The 26,441-nt window shown below is 36.4% G+C and overlaps 1 protein-coding gene across 1 annotated transcript in view; it reads right to left on the bottom strand.

Annotated features, from left to right (window-relative positions):
* Positions 1-5,862: 5,862 nt before the first annotated feature.
* LOC100525599 (olfactory receptor 2A1/2A42-like) overlaps positions 5,863-26,441 on the bottom strand; it is a 183,698-nt gene continuing 163,119 nt past the window's right edge. The window contains exon 2 of the mRNA XM_084977591.1: positions 5,863-9,325. Within this exon, the coding sequence (XP_084833717.1) occupies positions 8,560-9,312 (753 nt within the window). The 5' untranslated portion in view covers positions 9,313-9,325 and the 3' untranslated portion in view covers positions 5,863-8,559. The remainder of the gene's footprint in view (positions 9,326-26,441) is intronic.

Below are 26,441 nucleotides of genomic sequence, written 5' to 3' on the forward strand. Positions count from 1 at the left end.
AAATGAATGAATACATGTGAATGAGTGAATGAATGACTAGATATTGAATGTTTGGACCACCCTTGGACTGGGTCTTGAATTTCAGACTTGCTTAAATCTTGCCTACCATAATCATAATCAATTAAGGACATTCTTCCCAAGGCAAAAAAAAAGAATACTGCCTGATGTTTGAAAATAACTGTAGAATCCCCAAATGTTTAAACAATGAACGTTTGAAAGATACTTCTATTTTCTTTCTTTCTTCCCCAATATTTTATTTCTTTTTCCGTGATATTAAAAACATCTTCCCTGAACTCAAATGGACTAAAATTGCTAAAGGACTAGCAGACGTGAAAGGAGAGATGAAGAAATAAACATATCCCAGTTCCGAATGCAACAGTTCAGGCATTGCTTTTTGCTGTAAATTATACATCTTATATGTATGTACACGTTAGCAATTTAAAAATTGGCAGATTTTTTGATGACTAATACATCATCCAGTATCTTTGTGGTTTGAAAGTAAATATCTAAGATTGAAGTCATTTCTTTACACATGAACAAACCTGTCAGTACTAGATGGGCTCTATGTTTCAAAAAGTAAAATTTAAGATCTGATGAAATGACAAACTCTTTTCTAATGTTGTTGGCATGAGTCACACAGCATTCCTAAAATGAAAGCTATTTTTAAACCTTCACTTCAACTTAAATATTGCCTGTTTTACTTCCAAGTAATAAGAAATATTTGTTACAATTAATGTACTCAATAGAACCCTTCTCTGTTTCTTTTTTAGATCAAAATAGATAAAATTTTATCTTGATATTTCTTTTCTGACCCATGGGTTATTTAGAAGGATCTTGTTTAATTTGAAAATACTTACCAGCTATTTCTCTTTTTCTTTTTTTCTATCATAGTTGAGTTGCAATGTTATGTCAATTTCTGCTGTGCAGCAAAGTGACCCAGTCATGCATATATATTTTTTTTCCTTACATTACCATCATGTTCCATCACAAGTGACTAGATCTGTTCTTTCACTTTAATTTTATTGGAGTATAGTTGAATTACAATGTTGTATTAGTTTCAGGCCTACAGCAAAGTGAATCAGTCACACATATAAATATATTCATTCTTTTTTCCCATATAGTTTATTATAAACTATTGAGGAGATTTTCCTGTGCTATATGGTAGGTTCTTATTAATCATCTATTTTATACAGTAGTGTGTATATATTATTCCCACCATCCCAATTCTTCCCTCGCTACCTTGGTTTCACCTATGGTAACATAAGATTGGTTTTAAAACCTGTGAATTTGTTTTATAAATTAGTTCTTTTGTATCATTTTTATTAGATTCCACATATAAGGGATACCATAGGGTATTTGTCTTTCCCTGACTTACTTCACTTATTATGATAAATCTCTAGGTCCATTCTTATTGCTATAAATGTCATTATTTCATCCTTTCTTATGGCTGAATAATATTCCATTGTATATATGTACCACATCTTTATTCATTCATCTGTCAATGGACATTTAGGTAGATTCCATGTCTTAACTGTTCTTGATTTACACTTTAAATCCATTATGATCTAAGAACAGACTCTGTATGATTTCTATTCTTTTAAATTAGTTTATGACCCCCAAATGTGGCCTATCTTGGTGAATGTTGCATGTGATCTTGGGGAAAATGTCTATGTTGCTGCTGGATGAAGCAGTCTACAGGTGTCCATTACATCCAGTTGATTGGCACTGTGGTTGAGTTCAGCTACATTCTTACTGATCTTCTGTCTGCTAGGTCTTTTCATTTATGATAAAGGGATGTTGAAGTCTCCATGTACAAGGGGAGTTTCACCTATTTCTCCTTTCATTTCCATTAGTTCTTACCTCATGTATCTTGATGGTCTGTTACCTGCATACATGCTAAGGATTATGTCTTTGGGGGAGCTGGTCCTTATCATTATGGAATGTCCTTCTTTATCCCTGGTGACTTTCTTTGCTCCAAATCCTCTGTCTCTCTTGATGGCTGTGTCTCCCTGTCGCTGTGCCTCACTGTATCATTGTCTCCATTCTGATCTGTTTTCCTCCCTGGTCTCCTTTGTAATCATCTTTCTCCATTTCAATTTTCCCCATCTCTCTTCCATATGCCCCTATTCTCAAAAGATCAATTTATCTCCCCAAATATACATCTTCACAGTATGTCTAGAGATTTGTCAATAGTTTCAAGATTTGAGTGGTTTCTAAGAGGATTTTGATTACATAGCAAGTCTTTATTTAGTTTGTCTTATAAGAACCCTGGAAATACTATCTTATAATTCATAATGGCAATATCTGTCAATACATTTATCTGGAATATTAAAATATTCTTTCTTGATACCATAGTGACTAATAAGTCTATCTACTTTGTAGTTTAAAATTAATTTATTAAGAACTTCTATTTAAAATATACATTTTAGACTGAATAAATCTTTTTAATTTAATTAAATCTTTAAGTCAGTTACAAAAAGATTATATATTTTAGACCATGCATTGTACCTAGAACATAGTAGGGCTTAATACATGTTTATTGACTGATTAGGTATTAATTTTATTAAATCCAAGAAAAGAAAATGTTACTCGGTTCTCCATATTATGCCTTGAGCCAGATTCTCAAGCCAAAAATAAATAAATAAAATAAACTAGCCAAAACCAAAAAATACAATCTCCTCCAAAACTATGAAAGTCACTATAGAGTAGAAATTAAAGAGCATAGGCCTAAGGATGAAATACACATTTACTACTTAAATGACTTTGAGTATATTTCTTAACCTCTCAAGCCTAAGTATTTAACTTTTTTTTGCAAAAAGAAAAGTGATAGTACCTATTTCATGGGGCTATTATGAAGATTATTTGGGATAATACATGTTAATTAGTTAAATTAATTGAGATAAAACATTGAGCATTTTCCTGCTACACAGTGATAAGAGGGATCAATTATTATCAATCTTTAACATCTCACATAGCCTATGATTGTATGGATATGTGAAACATGGCTTCTTTGTGGTTCAGAGTAGTCCCTGGAAATCAATCATCTTATTGGCCATTATTCTTCTTAGGTCAGTTTTGCAAAATCTTCATTATAACAATTTAAGTCAACAATGTGATTTGGTGGAAATATATAGTTGAAGGATTAGTAAAGCAGGGTTTAGCTTCTGATCTTTTGATATCTTTATTACAAAAGTACATGATTATTTGAAGAGATATTCAGTATTAAAAAGAACACAGGAGTTCCCGTCATGGCTCAGTGGTTAGTGAACTCAACTAGCATACATGAGGAGGTGGGTTTGATCCCTGGCCCTGTTCAGTGGGTTAAGGATCCGGCGTTGATGTGAGCTCTGGTATAGCCAGCTTGGATCTGGCATTGCTGGGGCTGTGGTGTAGGCCGGTGGCTACAGCTTGGATTCAACCCCTAGCCTGGGAACCTCCATATGCTGCAGGTGCGGTCCTAAAAAGACAAAAAGACCCCCCCCAAAAAAGCCACAAAACAGTGATGATTCTATTAAAAACTAAAGAGATTATCCTTTAAGTAGCAACTCCTTCCCTTTTCTGCACTTCCCTCAACCACACACACCCAGAACCACACACACACACACACACACACTCACTCACATACATTCCAGAGCTGGGAAAGGCTTTGCTTTACATTTAAAGTATTCACTGAGTACTTTCTGTGGTCCTGACATTATTCTCCAAGGTAATGGATGAGATGTATATGGACTGCATAGATTATATATTGTGGTTTTGTTAATGAGACGTAAATACCAGGACTGAACTAGTATCTGTTTCTCTGAAATTAAAGATCATTCCATAATATATCCCAGTATAATCTTCCTTGGTTTAAGAAAATTATTCCATTTATTTAACTTAAATCCATAACATAGGCATTTCTCATTATTTTATCTAGCATCAATGTCTACAAGGTTATAGCTTTCATGCAGCTACTTATCCACTGTATAGGAGGAAATTAACCAAATTCTATACATACTTACATTATTTGTGAACAATATGTTCAAATAAAATATCATAAATTTTCCTCAAACTATCCCATAGCAGAATAATCATCAGCCCACATTTATAGAGGACTGAATTTCCTTACTTTTTCTTAAAAAAGAATAGTAAGATAAGAGTGAGAGTTAACAAAAGACTAGATGCTACAGCTTGTCTAAGATGAATTGATAGTAAAAATAAAATAAGTTAACCTGGTTAGTGCCCACATTTGGACTCAAGGACCTCAGAAGAGGAAAGCACCTGAAGTTTGGATGGAGTACTGCTTTGGTGAGCCTCTGTGGGAAGTGCATAACCTTCACTTCAGTTCCTGATTGAAACCTCAGAAAAGGAGGTTTTACTCTGATGAGCTCAACCTAGCTGGTAGCTCTTGAGGGTTCACTGGAAGGGGTGGGCTGTGAGGTGCTGGGACATTCACCTTCCCTGGGGAGGAAAGACAAAGCAATTTTCTTCTATTTCTGTTCTCCTCCCAAGCAGAACACACAATTAAGCAGCCTGAGAGCTTACCCCTGAGACTATATCACTCATTACAGTCCCCAAATACTTGACATTATTTTATTTGATGAATCCTAACACTGCCCTAGTTCCCAAATCTCCAAGTGCTTCAGGTGAGCCATAAGGGTGCAGACAGTGTGACAATGAACAAGCTCCTGGCATTAAACTCTGCAGTTCGGCCTTTCTCTGGTGTAAGCTGGGTCCCTTGTGTTGCAGCAGAGGTGGGCAGAAAGCACCCTGGAAAAGCGGCTGATTGCAAGTAACAACTCAAGGTGTGGAGATGCTGCAGAGAGCTGATTATAGAGGCAGGGAGTGAATTAGGGAATCCAAGAAGGCAAGGTATCCCAGGGCGTTTATTAGAACTTGCCTGAGAGAGGATTTTCCTGGACACAAACCACCAAAGTGGGTTGACCATTGGAATTATTTCTAATCTCTACTCTGAAAGGGTTGCTTAAAAAAACCTATTCTCCCAGGAGAAGGAAGAGGATTCTCTTGAAGGCCACCTCCCCTAGAAGCCACCACCTCTCCCAGGAGGGTGGAGATAATTTCTGCCTCATGTTTATTCCTCTCAAGTTCTCTCTTCTACTGGAAGTGGAGGATTATTAATTTCATATCAAGCAATTGTGCAACTAACAAATGAATGAGTTTTTTGTCCCTGACCTGCTGGGAATATGGCATAAACTTGAGGAAAATGTGTCAGAGATGATCATGTTTCTAGAATATGCTTATCTTTGCTCCAACTGTGTGCATCATGAGAAAAACCACATATTTATTTTGGGACATAAAAAGTGCTCCTGATGGAGTTCCTGTCCTGGCTCAGTGGTTAACAAATCCGACTAGGAACCATGAGGTTGCGGGTTTGATCCCTGGCCTTGCTCAGTGGGTTAAGGACTCGGCATTGCCATGAGCTGTGGTGTAGGTCCCAGACGCAGCTCGGATCCCGCGTTGCTGTGGCTCTGGCGTAGGCCGGTGGCTACAGCTCCGATTAGACCCCTAGCCTGGGAACCTCCATATGCCGCGGGAGCAGCCCAAGAAATGGCAAAAAAGACCCCCCAAAAAAAGTGCTCCTGATTATATAAAAGAGCTGGTGCATAGTAGGCAACCCGTAAATATTAGAATATTTTCTTCTTTATTTCTTTCATGCCCAGGTGTACTCCAGAACATCTGGAAAGTAGAAAACTGATGTAAACCACAAAAATCCTGCTAAATTCCATGAAAACAACATTTTTAGGACATGATTTTCTTTAACACCATAAAAACACCAGTTATAAATTCTCATTTTACAGTATAAAATAGAAAGTTTTAACTAAGATAATCAGCAGTTAAATATAAAATTTTGGAAATGCATCACTTTAAAATATTATGGTTTTTTTATTACGTATTAAGTTAATGCAACTTTTAACCTGTGGACAACTTCTAAAAGTGGTCAGAGTGAAACTTGAGCAAATATGAAATATAAATGTATGCAAAGGGATATAGCACAGAGAAAACAGTCAGGTCTTCTTTTAAAAAATATATTATTATTATTTTTTTTAGCTGTGGTGTGTAGCCACTTGATGTGTGTATCTCAGTTCTCTGGACAAGGACTGAACCCAGAATGCAGTGGTGAGAGCACCAAGTTCTAACCACTATGCCACCAGGGAACTCCTGAGAATAATCAGGTCTTATGTGATATGGATATGCTCTCAAATGTGTACACTATATGCCCGCATGTAGAAATCAGGAAACTACCTTTCATTAACAACTGGTAAACTGGAAACCTGTGTAAAAGACAGTTTTAGAGGATACATTTTTATAATCAGCATATTAGGAATATTACCTAGAAATGGACATTTTCACAAAAATGAAAAATTAAAAGATGATTAGTAATTAAGTATAAGATGGAATTCTCACACAAATTAAAACAGAAAAATCTTTTAATAACATAAAGATCAATATTTATAACTCAAAATTGTTTATATTCTGTTAAAATTAAACTGAAATAACTTTATCTTGATAGTGTTTACTTTTTAAAGAGAGGAAAAATCACACAAATGTGTGAAAGAAATCAGGACACAGACAACACAGTCATTAATTGAAATGAAAACACATTATCTGCTAGCTTTGGGCATTGATTTCACAGGACATTTATAACTTTGAGACTTAAAATACTACTAGAACTTGATCATAGAGTTCATTTGAATGCAACACAAAGGTCCACATAAAATAGGTGGATTCAATCACCTTTCAAAGTAAACTTGTAAAAGAATAGAAAATAACGTTGTAAAAAAATACAAAAGACACAAATGAATGTATCTTCAGAACTGTGACAGAAATGTATGGTAAAGAAGGAAAATGAAAAATTATCACAATATTGTAAATCAACTATACTTTAATCTTTTGAAAATGAAAATGCTCAAAATTATATTTCTTAACTAATTATAAGTTATAAAATGACAGAAACACTATGGTATATGGAATGACTGGCCAAGAGGACCTGCTGAATAACACAGAGAACTCTACCCAATAGCCTATGATAGTCTATATGGGAAAGAACCTGAAAGAGAATGGATATGTGTACATATATAATAGAATCATTTAGTTGTACATCAGAAATTATCACAACATTGTAAATCAACCATACTTTAATAAACCGTTTTTTAAAAGGTTGAAAATATAATATTCCATTGTATATACATACCACATCTTTTTTATCTGTTCCTCTGTTGATGGACATTTAGGTTGCTTCCATCTCTTGGCTGTTGTAAATAGTGCTGCAATGACATTGGGGTGTGTGTATCTTTTCGTATTACGGTTTTCTCTGGATAGAGGTCTGGGAGTATGATTGCTGCATCATATGGTAATGCTATATTTAGTTTTTTTGAGAATCTCCATACTGTTTTCCATAGTGGTTGCACCAATTTACACCCTCTTCAGCATTTGTTGTTTGTAGACCTTTTGATGATGGCCGTTCTGGCTGGTGTAAAGTGGTACCTCATAGTAGTTTTGATTTGCATTTCTCTAATAATTAGTGATGCTGAATATCTTTTCATGTGCTTTTTGGCCATCTGTATGTCATCTTTGGATAAAAGTCTGTTGATCTTCTGCCCATTTTTTTTATTGGGTTGTTTGTTTTGATATTGAGTTGTAGGAGGTGTTTGTAACTTAGAGCACAACATTCAAAATTTTATGGAGAACTTATATCACAACCCGAATTATTTCTTTGGTACACATTATAAGCCTAGTCTTACTCTTTTGCTAGCTATGAGCCAACCTATTTACCCTCGGTGTTGTAAACAACGCACATTGTTTCCACACTGTTTGCAGGCTTTCCCCTTATCTTCTATGCTTTCTCCTAAATACCTTGTATTAATATTGCTCCTTCACTCGGCCCTCTCATTAACTCCCTAATATGAGTCAATAATTTTCATATGACATTTCTCAACGTCATGTAACACAACTAACTAGACATCCTTGAGTTACTCTTGAACTGGAGCAGTCCAATTTTGGGAAAGTGGACAAGTGTGCTTCCTGCTTTTGGAGATTGCTTTCTTTCACTGCAGCTTTTCTTTCCTTCTATGTCTTGTAACCTCTGCAGTTAGTGAGTTTATATAGTTAGGATAGGGAATAGGAAGGATTGTATTCAGTTTGGGGGACTCAGAATAGGAATTTATATAATTTTTAATTTCATAGATATTCAATCCAAAGCAAAAAAAAAAAGGAAAAAATCATATATGATAAAAATCACATTGGATACTCAAAGACTCTGAAAAACTTATGGTTTCCAAATGACACAGGTTGTGGGGGTAGGGGGGTGCACTGAGGGTTTGGGATGGAAATGCTATAAAATTTCTTTGTGATGATTATTGTACACCTATAAATGTAATAAAATTCATCAAGTAATTTTTAAAAAATCACATTGGATAGAGAATCAATGAGTGCAATATACCTAAAATTTTTCATTCAAATGAAGAAGGAAGGCTTTCTCTTGTGTTATTAAGGCACACATAAGACGAGAGTAGGGAACGTTTTTGGATTTAAGCAATAATAGAGCACTAGGGTGGCGATTCAGATGTTGGAAATGACTCTCCTTAGGGCACCCTTAACCTCTGCATTCCTCAGGCTGTAGATCAGTGGGTTCAGCATAGGGTTGAAAAAACTGTAAAACAGGAAAAGGACCTTCTGCTGCTCCTCAGGGTGGCGGGATTTGGGGGCCATGTACATGACAATGGCACTGCCAAAGAAGAGCCCAACCACACAGAGGTGGGAGGAGCAGGTAGAGAAGGCCTTTCTACGGCCCTCACCTGACTGGATCCCTAAGATGGCAAACAGGATGTGTGTGTAGGAGACCAGCACCAAGCAGAGGGGCCCAACTAAGATAAACATACAAGCAGCAAAGATGACCACTTGGTTGAGCCAGGTGTCAGCACAGGCCAGCTTGAGGACAGCCAGGATTTCACAGAAAAAGTGGTTGATTTCACGCGGCCCACAGAAGGGCAGCCTCAGGATGAGCACTACATGGACCAAGGCCAGGAGGGAGCCACATGCCCAGGATGTCACCACCAGGATGAAGCAGAGTCTCCAGCTCATGATGGCAGAATATCGGAGGGGGTGGCAGATGGCCACGTACCGATCATAGGACATCACCACCAGGAGAAGACATTCGGTGTGAGCGAAACTCAAAAAGAGAAAGGTCTGTGTCATGCAGCCAGTGAAGGAGATGGGCTTGGTTGGACTCAGGAGGTTTATCAGCATCTGGGGCACCGTGTTGCAGGCGTAAGCTATGTCAACAATGGCCAGGTGTGAGAGGAAGAAGTACATGGGGGTGTGCAGTCTGGAGTCCAATGAGATGAGCCCCAGGATGACCCCATTCCCCAGTAGGGTGAAGGTGTAACATAGGGAGAAAAGAACAAAAAAGATTAAATGGATCCTCCAACCAAGACGAAACCCCAGCAGGATGAACTCTGTAACCACAGTCTGATTTGTCTCCATTTCACTGTTAAGGAAAGAACCGGAAAGCTAAGTGACATTCTTTTTATTTAATGTTTCATAAATTTCTGGCATGTGGAAAAATATTATTAAATGCCTTTAAAAATTCATTGGATTATAAATAAGGAAAGGGAGGGAGGAAGGAGGGAAGGAAAGACAGCCTTACCTATACAATTAAATTCAAGTGTTCATATCCAAAAAGAGGTTATCCAAAAAGAGGTTAATATCCAAAATATAAAAAAAGAATCATGCAACTCAACAGCAACAAAGCAAATAGTCCAATCTAAAATGGGCAAAGAATCTGAATGGGCATTCTTCCAAAGAAGACATATGAATAACCAACAGGTACATGAAAAGTACTCAGCATCACTAAATATCAGGGAAATGCATATCAATACCACAATAAGCTATAACATTTTGCCTAGTAGAATAGCTATCATCAAAAAGACAAGAGATGACAAACATTGGCCAGGATGTGGAGAAAAGAGAAAACTTGTGCACTGTTGGTGGGACTGCAAATTGTTACAGCCACTGTGAAAAAAAAAAAAAATTCTTCCCCAGCCACATAAAAACGGAACTACGTATGATCTAGCAGTTCCCCTTCTAGGTATTTATATGAATGAAGAAAAACCCTACTAACTCAGAAAGTTATACAGATGTCCACATTCATATCAACTTTATTTACAATAGCCAAGACGTGGAAACAACCCTAAGTATTCATCAATGGATGAGTGGATAAAGAAATTGAGTCTGTGTGTGTGTATGTGTTCAGCCATGAAAAGAAGGGAATCCTGCCATTTTTGGTATGGATGGACCTTGAGGGCATTATGCTAAGTGAAATAAGTGACACAGAAAAAGACAAAAACTATATAATCTCACTTACATGTGAGATCTAAAAAAAACCAAACCAAACCAACCAAACAACAAAAAAAAAAAAACCACAAACAAACAAACAAAAAACCCCATCACCAAACTTGTAGAAAAGGGATCAGATTTGTGGTTACCAGGAGTGAAAGGCAGGTAGAGGGGAAACTAAATAAACATAGTAAAAAGATACAAACTTCCAGTTATAAGATAAATAATTACTAGGGGGGTATTGCACAACATGACTATAGCTAACACTATCGTATGGTTTGTTTGTTTATTTATTTAGCAGTGCCCATGGAAAGCATAAGTTCCCAGGCCAGAGATGGAACCTGCACCACAGCAATGGCCCTGTTGGATCCTTAGCTCACCAGGGAAATCAATCATATAGTATATTTTAAAGGCATTAGGAGAGTAAACCCTAAAATTTCTCATCCCAAGAAAAAAACACACTTTTCTTTTTTTGTATCTGTATTCTTTCTTAATAAAACTTGAAAACTTTAAAAAAGAAAATAATAGAGGTCATAGCCAAAATGAAAATAAGAAGGAAATAGATTCATCCCACTGTTAATTCAATCCTTCATATTTGTAAAATTTATTATACCTGAAATGTAAAACACAAAATGTCAGTATTTAAACCGAAAAACAGTGACTAAACTCAGCAAGAAGAAATAACATATACTTTATAAGTAGCTAATAGAAACACATTATTGACAAATTGGCAATTCAATTTGTCTCTTGATAAATAGCATCAACAAGAGTGGTAAGATACTTGGTGAATTAGCAACTTGGTAAACCAATGAATTTACTTTTTTACATTGGATCTTGGATGATAGGTTCCTCAATAACCAGAAATAATGAAAAAAATCATTATATAAAAAAGAAAAATAAATAGTGATAATGGGAGGAAAAAAACACGTTAAAATTCAACATTATTTCTAGTGCAAATATTTGTCAGTGCCATTGTAACAAATACCTTCAGGCTTAGCTGCTTTTCCAGGATTAATGTGAGAGAAGGTGCTGTATTTGACCACTCCCTAATTTAGCTGTCTTCAATCCAATGGCAATGTCAAGAAGATGCTCCCCAAGGGACATAGATATAAGAGAGACAATTGAATTCTGAGAAATAAATTCTGAAAAATATCCCTAAACAATGTGAATAACAATCTATAGGTTAAAAAAAAAGATAATGTAAAGAAATGTTTGATTGGAAAGTTTGGGGAAACTTCAAAAGTCCATTCAAGGTGCTCTGAAACAATATCAGGGACGCAAGACAGGAAGATGTGACAGGAACCCAAATGTAGTCACTTGAGTGGGTTACCTGTCCAAAGAAAGACTGGGAAAAATAAAGATGATTGATATGGAGCAAAGAATAAGATCAGAGAGGCAGCACTCTCTGTGCATCTTTAATGACCTTCAGGGAAAGGGAGGCCTGACCAGGATCCTAGTCATATGTCAATTCTATTTCCATAGTCTAGATGGATGGCTTGGATGGCTGGTAGTCAATAACACAAGTCAGCAAGACCCCTGATTAGCCCCTCCTCCTCTGATTTCATGTTCACTAGTTGATCACTAGGTAATAAAATTATTCTCTTCAGTATCTATTTCTGCAAAGAAAGAATGCATTGATCAGCAAAATTTTTTGCTCATTATGCAGTTGGATTTCAAATTTTAAATAAATATACATTTTAGGTATTCTTGCTTATGCATTATCCAATTATGTCTGGACAACAAGATGCACTTTCCAAAACTGGCTCTAAAAAAGTGTGAACCAGATCCTGGACCAAAGTAACCTCATTGAAGCAAGACTCAGGGAAGGAAATGGATCTTTCCCTAACAGCAACAGATGAGATGTCTGTTTCCTTCTAAGCATTATTCATAAATTGTCAAATCCCCTCCATATAAAAGTAACTTAAAAAATACATTTTAAAATCCTTATACATTACCAGGGATTATTTGATTTGGGGTTAATATTAAAAATTTCTATGCTTAACAAACTTCCTAAATTTACTTTTTAAACTCACAAGGCATATAAAAATATTTGGCTGTGAAAGATACATTTGAAACCACCTGCTAATAAAATATCAGTTTCTTTTTCCAATTTTCCTTTATTTCCCTTCATGGGAAAGCATAAGTGGAAAATGAAATACAGTACAGTACCCCATGTACTGTATTTTTTATAGCCAAGTTAAAAGACATATGGAAAAAAAAGGCCAGAGTATATTAATATTCTTTAAGCACAGAAGCCCTATTTGTTTCCAATTTGATTCATTTTAAAGCACTAGAGTAGTCTTGTTCATTTTTATGCCCATAGCAGTTAATAAACATTAGTTGAATGACAAATTAACAGACATATACAAATGAATAAACACCTAAATATTGATGTCCTTAGATTTGCTGTCTTTTAAAGTGTATTCCATTATAATTATTTCAGGTTGAACTCATTTATCTCACAGGAAGTAGAGCAATTTAGAAGTATTTCATCTCTGGTGATTTGTAGTAAAATAGGATTTAAAAAATTTGATAGTAATAACTAAAGGATTTATATTTATAAAGTGTTTTAAATAATTACATTTTAGATAAACATCTCTTTCAACTATTTTATTCTTATTTATTTATTTATTTTTTTGCCATTTCTTGGGCCGCTCCAGCGGCATATGGAGGTTCCCAGGCTAGGGGTCGAATCGGAGCTGTAGCCCCTGGCCTACGCCAGAGCCACAGCAACGCGGGATCCGAGCCGCGTCTGCAACCTACACCACAGCTCACGGCAACGCCGGATCCTTAACCCACTGAGCAAGGGCAGGGACCGAACCCGCAACCTCATGGTTCCTAGTCGGATTCGTTAACCACAGTGCCATGACGGGAACTCCTTTATTCTTATTTTACTTGATACTTACATAACATATAATGTTACAATCACATGGGATGCACATGGATTAAATTTCCTATGGGCTGGTGGGGATGACAGGGGTAGCTCAACATTTAAAACTTACCCGATCTCAAACATAACTTTTAAGCATAGTGATGTCCATCATTTATATGTGTACCATTTCAGAATTTCAAAAAAGGCAAGTCATGATCTTTTAATAAATAACCAGACTACTCTAAAGTCCTGAAGTAAATGTCTAAGAAGGAAATTATATCATATATAAACAAAACATCAGAACTTGATGAACCTCTATTTTAAAAAGTACACTTCAGGAGTTCCCACAGAGGCACATTGCGTTAAGAATCCTACTGCAGCAGCTTGGGTGGCTACGGAGGCTGGGGTTTGATCCTCGGCTGGCAGCAGTGGGTTAAAGGATCTGGCACTGCCACGGCTCTGGCTTACAGCTGTGGCTCAGATTCAATCCCTAGCCTAGGAACTTATAAGAAAAAAGAAAAAGTACATTTCAAAGTGATGTGCTGTTAAGTTCCTTTCTATGGTATCGGGCATGGGTAAAGCAGAATTCCTAAAATGTTCATCTATTGTTAATCCCTAGCTCAGCTAAAGTGTAGGGGTGTTTATTTGGAAATAATAAGGAGAAATAAAAACTAATTCATCTTATTGCTTTCATAGTTATAAGCTAAGACTTTGCAAGTCTGTTTCATGGGGTAAGGGTTAATAAGTGATTTTCCCGGATAGGAGGACTATTGTATACCTTAACAAAGAACTAATTGTCAATTCCACTTAATGACAGTCAATTTAAGAATCTGTTAAAGGTTGATAATAATTGGATACGCTATGGAGTGCTTCCTAGGTAGCTGGTAGTGTAGAAGTACATAATGAAGCAGGTTGAAGGTTCTCAGCTCAGTGACAATTTTACTGTGAAAAATGTGTTTCAGGTGAAAAAGCAGGGATATATAAAAATGTGAAGGAGTTCCCACTGTGGCTCAGCGGGTTAAGAACCTGACTAGTGTCCATGAGGATGAGGGTTTGATCCTTGGCCTCAATCAGTGGGATAAGGATCCAGCATTGCAGAAAGCCATGCTGTAGGTCACAGATGTGGCTTGGATCTGGCCTTGCTGTGACTGTGCTGTAGGCTGGTGGTGTAGGCTGTGATTCAACCCCTGGCCTGGGAACTTCCACATGTCACAGTTGTAGCCCTAAAAAAATTAAAAGTGCACATTAACCAGAGAAATCCAATAAAAAGAAAATGTAAAATATTATTGATTATCTCATCCTTCTCCCACCTCATGATACACCATCACATAACGTCTTGGACACTTTTCTTTACTCTATCCATCCCTATCACAAAAACTTATCCTCCAAGTTATAGAAAATCTAACATTTACACATATTTATATTCTATATGACAGAAGTCTTCATAATCTATAATTTGACTTCATAATCCATAATCCATAATTTGGCTTCATAATCCGGCTTCATAATCCATTGCAATCAGATTTAGTATGTCTTGTGACTATGCTTATAATAATTACATGCATAAATACATTGATTTTCCTGAAATGTAACATATTCCATAATATAACTACTATAATTTCCTTTGGCTAGGAAAAATTCAAATTTTCCATCTAAGTCCATAATAGAGAAATTTCTTACTTCTTTTTTTAGTGTCATCTTGGTCAAGTAAATCTTTATCACACGGATATTTCTCTAGCAATGAAACAAAATTAACCAAATTCTAAACGCCCTCATATACTTTGTTTATAAAATGTGCATTTGATTGTCCCCTGCAACCATTCATATGGCATATAAATAGTGAGTGCATTATGTTTAACATTATCAGAGAGTACTTATTTCGCTTTCTGACAAATAAAGAGTAGGCATAACATAGTGAAAGTAAAAAAAAAAATAACTACATGCTACAGCATGTATAAGAGGAATTGATGATAAAATAAAATAAGGCAACCTAGTCAGCATCACATTTAGACTCAAGGACCTCAGAAGAGGAAAGCACCTGAAGTTTGGATGGAGTACTACTTTGGTGAGCTTCTGTGGGAAGTGCATAACCTTCACTTCAGTTCCTGATTGAAAACGAGACCACATCTTCAGAAAAGGAGGTTTTATTCTGATGAGCTCAACCTAGCTCGTAGCTCTTGAGGGTTCACTGGAAGGGGTTGGCTGTGAGGTGCAGGGCATGCTCACCTCCACTGGAGAAGAGAGACAAAACAATTCTCTTCTGTTTCTGTTCTCATCCCCAGCAGGACATACAAGTAGGAAACACAGGCAGTCCCAGAGCTCACCTCTGAGACAACATCACTCATTACAGACCCTAAATACTTGACATTATTTGTATTTCACGCATCCCAACACTGCCCTAGTCCCCAAATCTCCAGGTGGTTCAGGTGAGCCATAAGGGTGCAGACAGTGTGACAATGAACAAGCTCCTGGCATTAACCTCTTCAACTCAGCCTCTCCCTAGTGTAATCTGGGTCCTTTGTGTTGCAGCAGAGGTGAGCAGAAAGCACCCTGAAAAAGCAGCTGATTGCAAGTAACCCAAGGTGTGGAGATGCTGCAGAGAGCTGGTTATAGAGGCAGGGAGTGAATTAGGGAATCCAAAGGGGCAAGATATCCCAGGGGGCTTATTAGAACCTGCCTGAGGGAGGTTCCAGAACACAAACCACCAAAGTGGGTCAACCTTTGGAATTATCTCTAATCTCTATTCTGAGTCGAGTCCCTCAGGGGGTAGGGGTGAAGGAAAGGACCCTTTCAAACACTGCTTCCCCTAGCAATTTCCCACATCTTCAAGGATTGGGAGATTTGATATCTCAAATGTTTTTATGTGTTCTTATACCAAAGATATTAACATGCTATTTTGGAAATATCACATCAATCAACCATGCAATTTAAAAACCAATGCGTTCATTAAAGTATGATTTCTGAGTTGCTAGGGTTGTGACATAAAGTTGGGGGAAACTGGGAAAAAGTTATCAAGTTTTCAGAACAAGTCTACCTGTGCTCCTACTCTGCATATTCACTGTGAGGAGAAACACATTTGGGAACACCAAAGTTGGCTCATAATTGTATGAAATCCCTAATATTTGTGCATATTAGGCAATCCACAACTGTTACGACCTTTCTTATTTTCTTTTTTCCCTAATGTTACAAATGACCTGTAGAAAATATGGAAATCAGGAAACTCACTCTAAACTAAAACTGAAATACTGTGAAAACAAGAGTTTAGGACATAATTTCTTCTGTTCATCATTATTTGACCATCACCTCACACTGGTACAAACAGCCATCATTAACAAATCCACAAATAACAATTGCTGGAGAGCGTACGGAAAAAAGGGAACTCTCCTATATTCTTGGTGGAAATGTAAGTTGGTACAACTACTATGGAAAACAGCATGGAGATTCCTCAGAAAACTAAATATAGAATTGCCATATGATTCAGAAATCCTATTTTTGGGCATATATCCACACAAAAATACAATTCAGAAAGATACATGCATCCTATGTTCACTGCAGCACTATTCACAATAGCCAAGACTTGGAAACAACCTAAATGATCATGACAGATGAATGAATGAAGAAGATGTAGTATGTATATACAATGGAATACTACTCAGTCTTAGAAAGAAAGAACTAATGTCATTTGCAGCAACATGGATGTAACTAGAAACTATCATACTAGGTAAAATTAATCAGAAAGGGAAAGACAAATACCATATGATATCACTTATATGCAGAATCTAAAATATGGCACAAGTGATCCTAACTACGGAACAGAAACACACTAACAGACATAGAGAACAGCTTGTTGCTAAGGGGGAGGAGGAGGGAGTGGTATGTATAGGGTTGGGGTTGGTATATGGAAACTATTACATTGAGAATGGATAAGCAATGGGGTCCTACCAAGGTGCCACTGTATAGCACAGGGAACTATGTCCAGGATCTTGGAATAGAACACAATGGAATATAGTAAAAGAGAAAGAATATGTATCCTGGGTCACTATGCTGCACAGAAGAAATTCACATAACACTGTAAGTCAACTATACTTTAATTTAAAAAGTAAAAAGATCTAAGCCAATAAGAAATTAAATATACATGTTTATGATACTGAACTAACTTAAATATAGGAAAATGAATCATCTGAAAATCACGTTTCTTATCATGTATCAAGGTGATGCAACTTTTAACTTGTGGAAAACTTCCTAGAGTGGTCAGAGTAAAACATAAATGTATACAAAGCATAAATGCATACAAAGGAAAATAATATACATAATATAGTCAGCTCTTAGTTGCAATAAATATGTTCTCAAATATTTATATTTTCTGTCACCACTGGGCATTTTCTGAAATCACTGATCTTATTTTAACCTGAATTTGTAGCCATTATGATTATAACAAGGTCCATTAGGATTTGTGCATAAGTTCCATTTGAAAGTATATTATCTACATTCCAGAGATAATAAAAAAACTTCAAAAATTAAAGTACCTTAATAATTTAATTTTCAAAATATTGGCTTTTAATTGATGAAATAAATATTCCAGTCAAGGATGAATATATCTTCAAAGAGTCATGACAGGCATGTAATTTATGGAAAATTACAACTGTAAAATATTATTAATTGTATTTATGGAGTAGTTATGCGTTAAAAAGAGAAAAGGGCCATGTTTCTCTTGGAATCCTGAAAAATGAAAAACTGAAGAGGCAGAATTTGTTAGTGCTTACTAAGCACAGCCCAAGACAAAGAAACTTTACTTAGTATCCACTTGGTTTTCTGATTATGAGATTTGTACTCTATTTGAGGTACTTATTTTGGTTTTAGAAAATACCATTCAGTATAATTCAATTGCATTTTCTTTGACACCAGCTCATTGAGCCATATTATTTTTTAAATTCATTTTCTCAGATTTTTGGATGGAAAATTGGGGAATCTTGGATAATGACTATAGGTGCTCCTTTCCCTCAGGAGAAATATCCTCCATTATAAACATTCAAATTGGCACCCAGGATAGCCACAATTATCTTGAGAGTTTTGTGAGGGTCAATCTGTTCTTCAGTGACCATAAATAATCTCCCAATGAAAAAGCCCCAGACCAGATAAACACTGTTGCTCAAAATATAATTTCATAGTCTAATCATCAGGATTCCCCAGAAATCATTAACTAAGAGAGGTAGAACACTATTTTCTGACTCAATTAAGTATAAACTTTACTAAGGACTAAACATTAACCCCATAAACAAGAACACTGATCTCTTTATTGAAATGATGATATTTGTTCAATAAGATAAGCCACTTTGATGCAATTAATAGTTTCTCTTAATCCCCTAAATTTTTAATTGTTCAGCAGGTCTTAACTCCACTAAAGCCTGGTAGAACTTCCTTCTTCAATTTATTCTAGGGTTTAATCTGCAACTGAAACATTTCTAAAACTGTTCTTAAAAGACTTATATCCAAGTTTTATTGCTTTTAAGTGGTCGAGACCTGACTATAATACAAAATAACATTTAAATGTAATTTTAAAAGATATAATTTATTTATATCACCTAAAACTTCGTTATTTTCTTCCATCATTATAAAAACAAAGTTTAAAAATTTCTACAGAGGAGTGGATAAAAATGTGGTACATAAATACAATGAGGTGTTACTTAGCCATAAGAAGAATGAAATAATGTCACTGCAACAACATGGATGGACCTAGAAATCACTATATTAAGTGAAGTAATCCAGAGAAAGATAAATATCATAGATTAGACACCACAGCCTGAGGTGCTCAGGTGGGGGCTGGACACTGAAACTCAGGCTCTGGAGGTCAGTTCCAGGGATAGGACTAGGGTTGGTAGTGCAGAAATAGCCTGTGGGAGCTAGGGTTGGTGCACCAAGGACTGGAGAGCAGAATGTCACAGCTGAGGGAACCCAGGAGGAGGTCTGGGCTTACAGGAAAAGCAAGGTGTCATAAGAAGAAGGAAGAGGGAGGGCAAGAGGAAGAGGGGTGGACCGCCACAGGGATTTCTTTCTCTGTGGACTCAAAGACTCTTGGTGGGCAGTGCTATGGGCAGTGAGGTGACTCTTGCATCAGGGATGACCCCTCTTTTGGCAACACCTCATGTGCAGGCTAAGTGGGATGATGTTTCTTGCCTGTTCTACAGGTGGCAGGAACAAACCACTGCAGTTATCTCAGATTCCAGAGGTGGGCATGGCCCACTGCCACTAGGGGTCCCTGAACAGGCATCATTTGCAGCCCCAGTCAACTCAAGAGGCAGCACAGAGGAGGGCACTGGGTCCTTGGTACTGTTAAGAGCCCAGCAATCAGGCACTGTCTACTAGCCCTGCCCATTGCCTCTATCTCCCAGGAAGAACATGCAGCACCCTATCAGAGGGATAACAGCATTCTCACACTGAGGAAAAAGACAACAACATCCAAATTCCCACACCAAAAATAAATAGTAAGTCCCCACAAAATAAAGAGGACTCTTGCATAAAAACATCATTCCAAGATTATAGTAGTTGTTTTCCCTAAACTTATGGAATAAGAAAAATAAAAGCAAAATGAAGACACCCAGGAACCATTCCCAGTTAAAAGAACAGGACAATTCACCTAAAGCAGCAAACAATGAAGCAGACATCTGCAGTCTAACAGAAACTGAGTTCCAAAAGGAGGTAGTGAAACTACTGGAGGAATTAAGGGCAAATAAGAAGGAATTAAGAGTGGTTATAAACAGTAATGCAGATTACTTTAGAAAGGAACTAGAAAATATAAGCAAGAGCCAAGAACACTTAGAAAAGTCATTTGCAAAGACACAAATTAGTTAAAAGCAAAGAAGAACAAAATTAATAATGCAGAGGAACAAATTAGTGACTTAGAAAATAATGGAAATCACCCAATTAGGACAGGACAGCAGACAGAAAATCAAATGAAAAAATATGAATGCAATATAAGAAGTCTATGGGATAATATTAAGCAGGCCAGTCCACACATAATAGGGATTCCAGAAGGAGAAGAAAAAGAAAAGGGGACTGAAAATATACCTGAAGAAGTTATGTCTGAAACCTTTCCAAATCTAAAGGAAACTGATATCAAGATACAGGAAGGACAAAGGGCCCCAAACAAGTTGAACCCAAACAGGCCCACCCCAAGACATATTATAATAAAAATGGCAAAAGTTAAATAGGGGATTCTAAAGGAAGCAAGAGAAACACAAAGCGTTAATTATAAGGGAACCCTCAAAATGTTATCAGCTGATTTCTCTACAGAAACACTACATGCCAGCAGAGAGTGGCAAGATATATTCAAAGTCCTAAAAGGGAAAAATTTGCAGCCCAGAATACTTTACCCAGCAAGAATATCATTTAAAATAGAAGGAGAAACAAATAATTCCTCCAACAAGCAAAACCTGAAAAAAAATACAGCAATACTAAACCCATTCTAAAAGAAATGCTGAAAGGACTCCTTTAAACAAAAAAGAAGCAACAAGAAATAGGATGGAGGAAATCACAGTTGGAAAGTAATCACTTAAACAAGCCAGGATACAGAAATAAAAAGGAAAAAAAAAACCTATTGTAAAAGGGACCATAAACACAAGGAAAAGCAAAAGGACAAACATGAAGATGTTAAAAATGGACATCAAAATCATAAACTATGGGGAAGGAAAGTAAGAAAATCTAGAGTCTTTTGTTTCTAGAATGTGTTTGGGCCTATATGACTATCAGGCTAAAGCAAGCAGATATAGGAAGGGGTTAACATGCTTGAAAAACAAGGCAACCACAAATCAAAACCAAACATTACATTCTCAAAAACTAAAAAGAAGAGGACACAAGCATAAAATGAAAGGAAATCATCCAACCATAAAAAAGAAAAGAAAAGAAAGGAACAAAGGAGAAACATAAAATCAACTGGAAAACAAGGTTCAAAATTGCAATAAATACATATGTATCAATAATTACCTCAAATGTCAATGAATTGAATGCTCCAATCAAAAGACTGGATGAAAAAAACAAGAGCCTTCAATATGTTGCCTACAGGAGACTCCTCTAAGGGCAAACATCACAGAGAAATTGAAAGTGAGTGGATGGAAAAAGATATTTCATGCAAATGGAAAAGACAGGAAATAAGGAGTTGCAATACTCCTATCAGACAAAATAGACTTTAAAATCGAGGCCATAAAGAAAGAAAAAAAAGGACATTAATGATAAAAGTATCCATTCAAGAAGAGGATATTACATTCATCAATACATATGCCCCAAATATAGGAGCACCCCTATATATACCATAAATACTAACAGACATAAAAGGAGAAATTGATGGGAATACAATAATAGTAGGAGCCTTTAACGCCCTGCTCACATCAATGGCCAGATCTAGACAGAAAATCAATAAGGCAACAGAGATCCAAATGACACAATAGAAAATTAGACTTAATTGATATTTTCAGGACATTCTATCCATGAAAACTAGAATGTACTTTCAAGTGCACATGGAACATTCTCAAGGATTTACCACATTCTGGAACACAAAAATAACCTCAACAAATTTAAGAGTATAGAAATTATTTCATGTAGCTTCTCTGACTACAATGGCATGAAACTGGAAATCAACCACAAAAAGAGAAATGAGAAAAACTGGCTGCTTGGAGACTAAACAACATGCTAGTAAAACAAAACAAAACAAAACAAAAAAACAATGGGTCAATGAGAAAATCAAAACAGAAATTAAAAAATACCTCAAGGAGTTCCCATTGTGGTGCAGTGGAAACAAATCCAACTAGTAACCATGAGGTGGTGGTTCGATCCCTGGCCTCGCTCAGTGGGTTAAGGATCTGGCATTGCCATGAACTGTGGTGTAGGTCACAGATGTGGCTCAGATCCTGCTTGGCTGTGGCTGTGGCCAGCAGCTGCAGCTCCAACTGGACCCCTAGCCTAGGAACCTCCATATGCAGTAGGTGTGACCCTAAAAAGCAAAAACAAACAAACAAACAAAAAAGCCTTGAGACAAATGATAATAAAAGCACAACCATTCAAAATCTATGGGATGTTGCAAAAGCAGTGCTTAAAGAGAAGTTCTTGGCAATAGAGGTCTTCCTCAAAAAAGAAAAATCTCAAATTGACAACTAAACTAACTTTTTTGCCTAAAAGAATTAGAAAAAGAAGCACAAACAAAACCTAAAGTTAGCAGAAGAATAAAATAGCAATTCAAAAAGAAAGAAAGAAAGAAACAAACAAACAAATAAACAACAGAAAAAATCAGTAAAACCAAGATCTGGTTGTTTGAAAAGGTAAACAAAATGGACAAATCTCTGGCCGGACTCACCAAGAAGAGGAGAGAAAAAACTCAAATAAACAAAATAAGAAATCAAAAAGGAGAAATCTCAACAGATACTGAAGAAATAAAAAAAATACTATGAACAATTACATGCCAACAAATTTGACAAAACTAGAAGAAATGGATAACTTTCTAGAGTCTTACAGACCACCAAAACAGAATCAAGAAGAAATAGATCAATTGAAGAGACTGATCACTAGAAATGAAATTGAATATGTCATAAAAACACTCCCTACAAACAAAAGTCCAGGGCCAGATGGCTTCACAGGAGAATTCTACCAGACATACAAAGAAGAACTTATACCCATCCTTCTTAAACTTTTCCAAAAGGTTGTAGAAGAAACACCCCAAAGACATTCTATGAAGCCACCATCACCCTAATACCAAAACCAGACAAAGATACTACCAAAAAGGAAAAGTATAGGCCAATATCTTTGATGAATATTGATGTAAAAATGCTCAAAAAATTTTAGCAAACTGAATCCAACAACACATAAAAAAGGTCATACAGCACAACCAAGTGGATTCATCCCAAGTTCACAAGGATGCTTCAACATATGCAAATCAATCAATGTCATGCACCACATTAACAAAAGAACAGTCAAAAACCATAGATCATCTCAATAGATGCAGAAAAAGCATTTGACAAAATCCAACATTCATTCATGATCAAAACTCTTACCAAAGTGGGTATAGAGGGAACATATCTTAACATAATAAATGTCATTTATGAGAAAACCACAGCCAATATAATAATGGAGAGAAGCTGAAGGCCTTCCCACTAAAATCTGGAACAAGACAAGGATGCCCACTCTCACCACTTTTATTCAACATAGTATTGGAAGTCCTAGCCACAGCAATCAGACAAACAAAAGAAATAAAAGGCATTCAAATTGGAAGAGAAGAGATAAAACTGTCACTCTATGCAGATGACATGATACTATATATATATAAAACCCTAGGGACTCCTCACAAAAACTACTCAAACTGAACAACAAATTCAGCAAAGTAACAGGATACAAGATTAACATTCAGAAATTGGTTGCATTTCTGTATACTAACAATGAAACAGTAGAAAGGGAATAAAGAGGACAGTACCTTTTACAATCAACCCCCCCAAAATGAAATACTTAGGAATAAACCTGACAAGGTGGCTAAAGACTTATATGCTGAGGAATATAAAACATTAATCAAGGAAATTAAAGATTATTCAAAGAAACAGAACAATACCCATGCTCCTGAGTTGGAAGAATTAATATTATTAAAATGGCCATACTACCCAAAGCAATCTACAAATTCAATCCAATCCCTATGAAATTACCCATGACATTTTTCACAAAACTAGAACAAACAATCCAAAAATGTATATGGAACCATAAAAGACCAAGAATTCCCAAAGCAATCCTGAAGAACAAAACTCAAGCAGGAGGCCTAACTCTCCCAGACTTCAGACAATATTACAAAGCTACAGTAATCAAAATAGTGTGGTGTGGTACAAATCAGATATACAGACCAAAGAAACAGAATAGAGAATCTAGAAATATACCCAGACACCTACAGTCAATTAATCTTCAACAAAGGAGGCAAGAATATAAAATAGGAAAAGACAGTCTCTTCAGGATGTGGTGCTGGGAAAACTGGAGCGTTGCATGTAAATCAATGAAAGTAGAGCACATCCTCACACCATGCACAAAAATAAACCTAAAATGGTTTAAAGACTTATAAGACAAGAAACCATAAAACTCCTCGAGGAGAATATAGGCAAAACATTCTCTGACATCGACCATACAAACGTTTTCTTAGGTCAGTCTCCCAAGGCAACAGAAATAAACACAAAAATAAACCAACAGTTCCTAATAAAACTGACAAGATTTCACACAGCAAAGGAAAGCATAAAAAAAGACAACCTATGGAATGGTAGAAAATAATTTCCAATGATTAACCCACATGGGCTTAATCTTTGAAATATACAAAGAACTCTTACAAATGGACAGCAGAAAAAAAAAAGGAATTGAAAAATGGGCAAAAGACCTCAATAGACATTTCTCCAAAGAAGAAATGCAGGTGGCCAACAGGCAAATGAAAAAATGCTCAACATCATTAATTATTAGCGAAATGCAAATCAAAACTACACTGAGGAGAATTCCCATTGTGGCTCAGCAGAAACAAATCTGACTAGCATCCATGAGGACACAGGTTTGTTCCCTGGCCTTGCTCAGTGGATCGAGGGTCCAGCATTGCCATGAGCTGTGGTATATTTCACCACAGACATGGCTTGGATCTGGCATTGCTGTGGCTATGGCGTAGGCTGGCGGCTACAGCTCTGATTCAACCCCTAGCCTGGGAACCTCCATATGCCATGGGTGTGGACCTAAACACACACACACACACACACACACACACACAAACTACATTGAAGTATCACCTCATATCAGTCATATTTGCCATCATTGGTAAGCCTACAAATAACAAATGCTGGAGAGGGTGTGGTTAAAAGGGAACCCTCCCGCACTGTTGGTGGGAATATAAATTGGTACAACCACCATGGAAAACAGTTTGGAGGTACTTCAGGAAACTAAATATGGAAGTACTATATGATCCAGCAATCCCATTCCTGGGCATATATCTAGACATAGCTTTCGCTGAAAAAAATACATGCTCCCCTATATTCATTGCAGCAGTACACACATAGCCAAGACATGGAAACAACCTAAATGTCCAACGACAGATGAATGATAAAGAAGATGTGGTACATATACACATTGGAATACTATTCAGCCATAAAGGAGAACAAAATAATGCCATTTGCAGCAACATGGATGGAATGAAAGACTTCATACTAAGTGAAGTAGGTCAGAAAGAGAAGACAAATACCATATGATATCACTTATATCTGGAATCTAATGTACTACACAAGTGAACCTATCTACAGAAAAGAAAAAAACTCATGGACATGGAGAACAGACTTGTGGTTGCCAAAAGGGAGAGGGAGGGAGTGGGAGGGACTGGGAGTTTGGGGTTAGTAGATGCAAACTATTTCATCTGGAATGGATAAGAATTGAGATTCTGCTATGTAGCACATGGAATTATATCCAATCACTTGTGAAGGAACATGATGGAAGATAATGTGAAAAGAAGAATGTATACGGATGTATAGCTGGGTCACTTTGCTGTGCAGCAGAAATTGACAGAACGTTGTAAATATAGTATAATAAAAAGTTAAAAAAAGATCATAGGAGAGCACTAATATGTGGAATCTAATAAAAATGATACAAAAGATCTTATTCACAAAACAGAAAGAGACTCAAAGATTTCAAAACAGGCTTATGGTCACCAAAGGGAAAATGTTGGGAAGAGGGATAAATTAGGAGGTTGGGATTAACATATAAACATTACTATATATAAAATACATAAGTAACAAGGACTTACCTATAGTACAGGGAAATCTACTCAATACTATGTAATAGCCTATATGGGAAAAGGAATCTGAAAAGGAATATGTATATGGGCAACTGATTCACTTTGCTGTTCACCTGAAATGAACTCAGCATTGTAATCAATTACACTCCAACAATTTTTTTAATTCTTAAAAATTTGTCTATATATTTAGTCACCAAAAAAACCAAGAATTTTTTTTCTTTCATTAGGTGGAAATCTTTGTAACTACATGAACACCTCAACCTTTTTTTCTTCTGAGACTGTAGTAATGCACATGGCATTCCATACAGACTATCAGGAAATTCCTGTTTGTGAGACTATCATTTGAGATTTCTTTCATAGTAAGCATAACCAATGAATAATAAATCATGTACTTTCCTATTATGTTTTGTTCTTAAACTCTAAAGGATCAACTAGCCCCTTGGGCACTCTAGCTTTTGT

Source organism: Sus scrofa, chromosome 9 (assembly GCF_054392235.1).
Source record: "Sus scrofa isolate SSC_HxYL_T2T_F1_AM1 chromosome 9, Sscrofa_HxYL_maternal_Yorkshire_Landrace_v2.0, whole genome shotgun sequence".
NCBI classification, from domain to species: Eukaryota; Metazoa; Chordata; class Mammalia; order Artiodactyla; family Suidae; genus Sus; species Sus scrofa.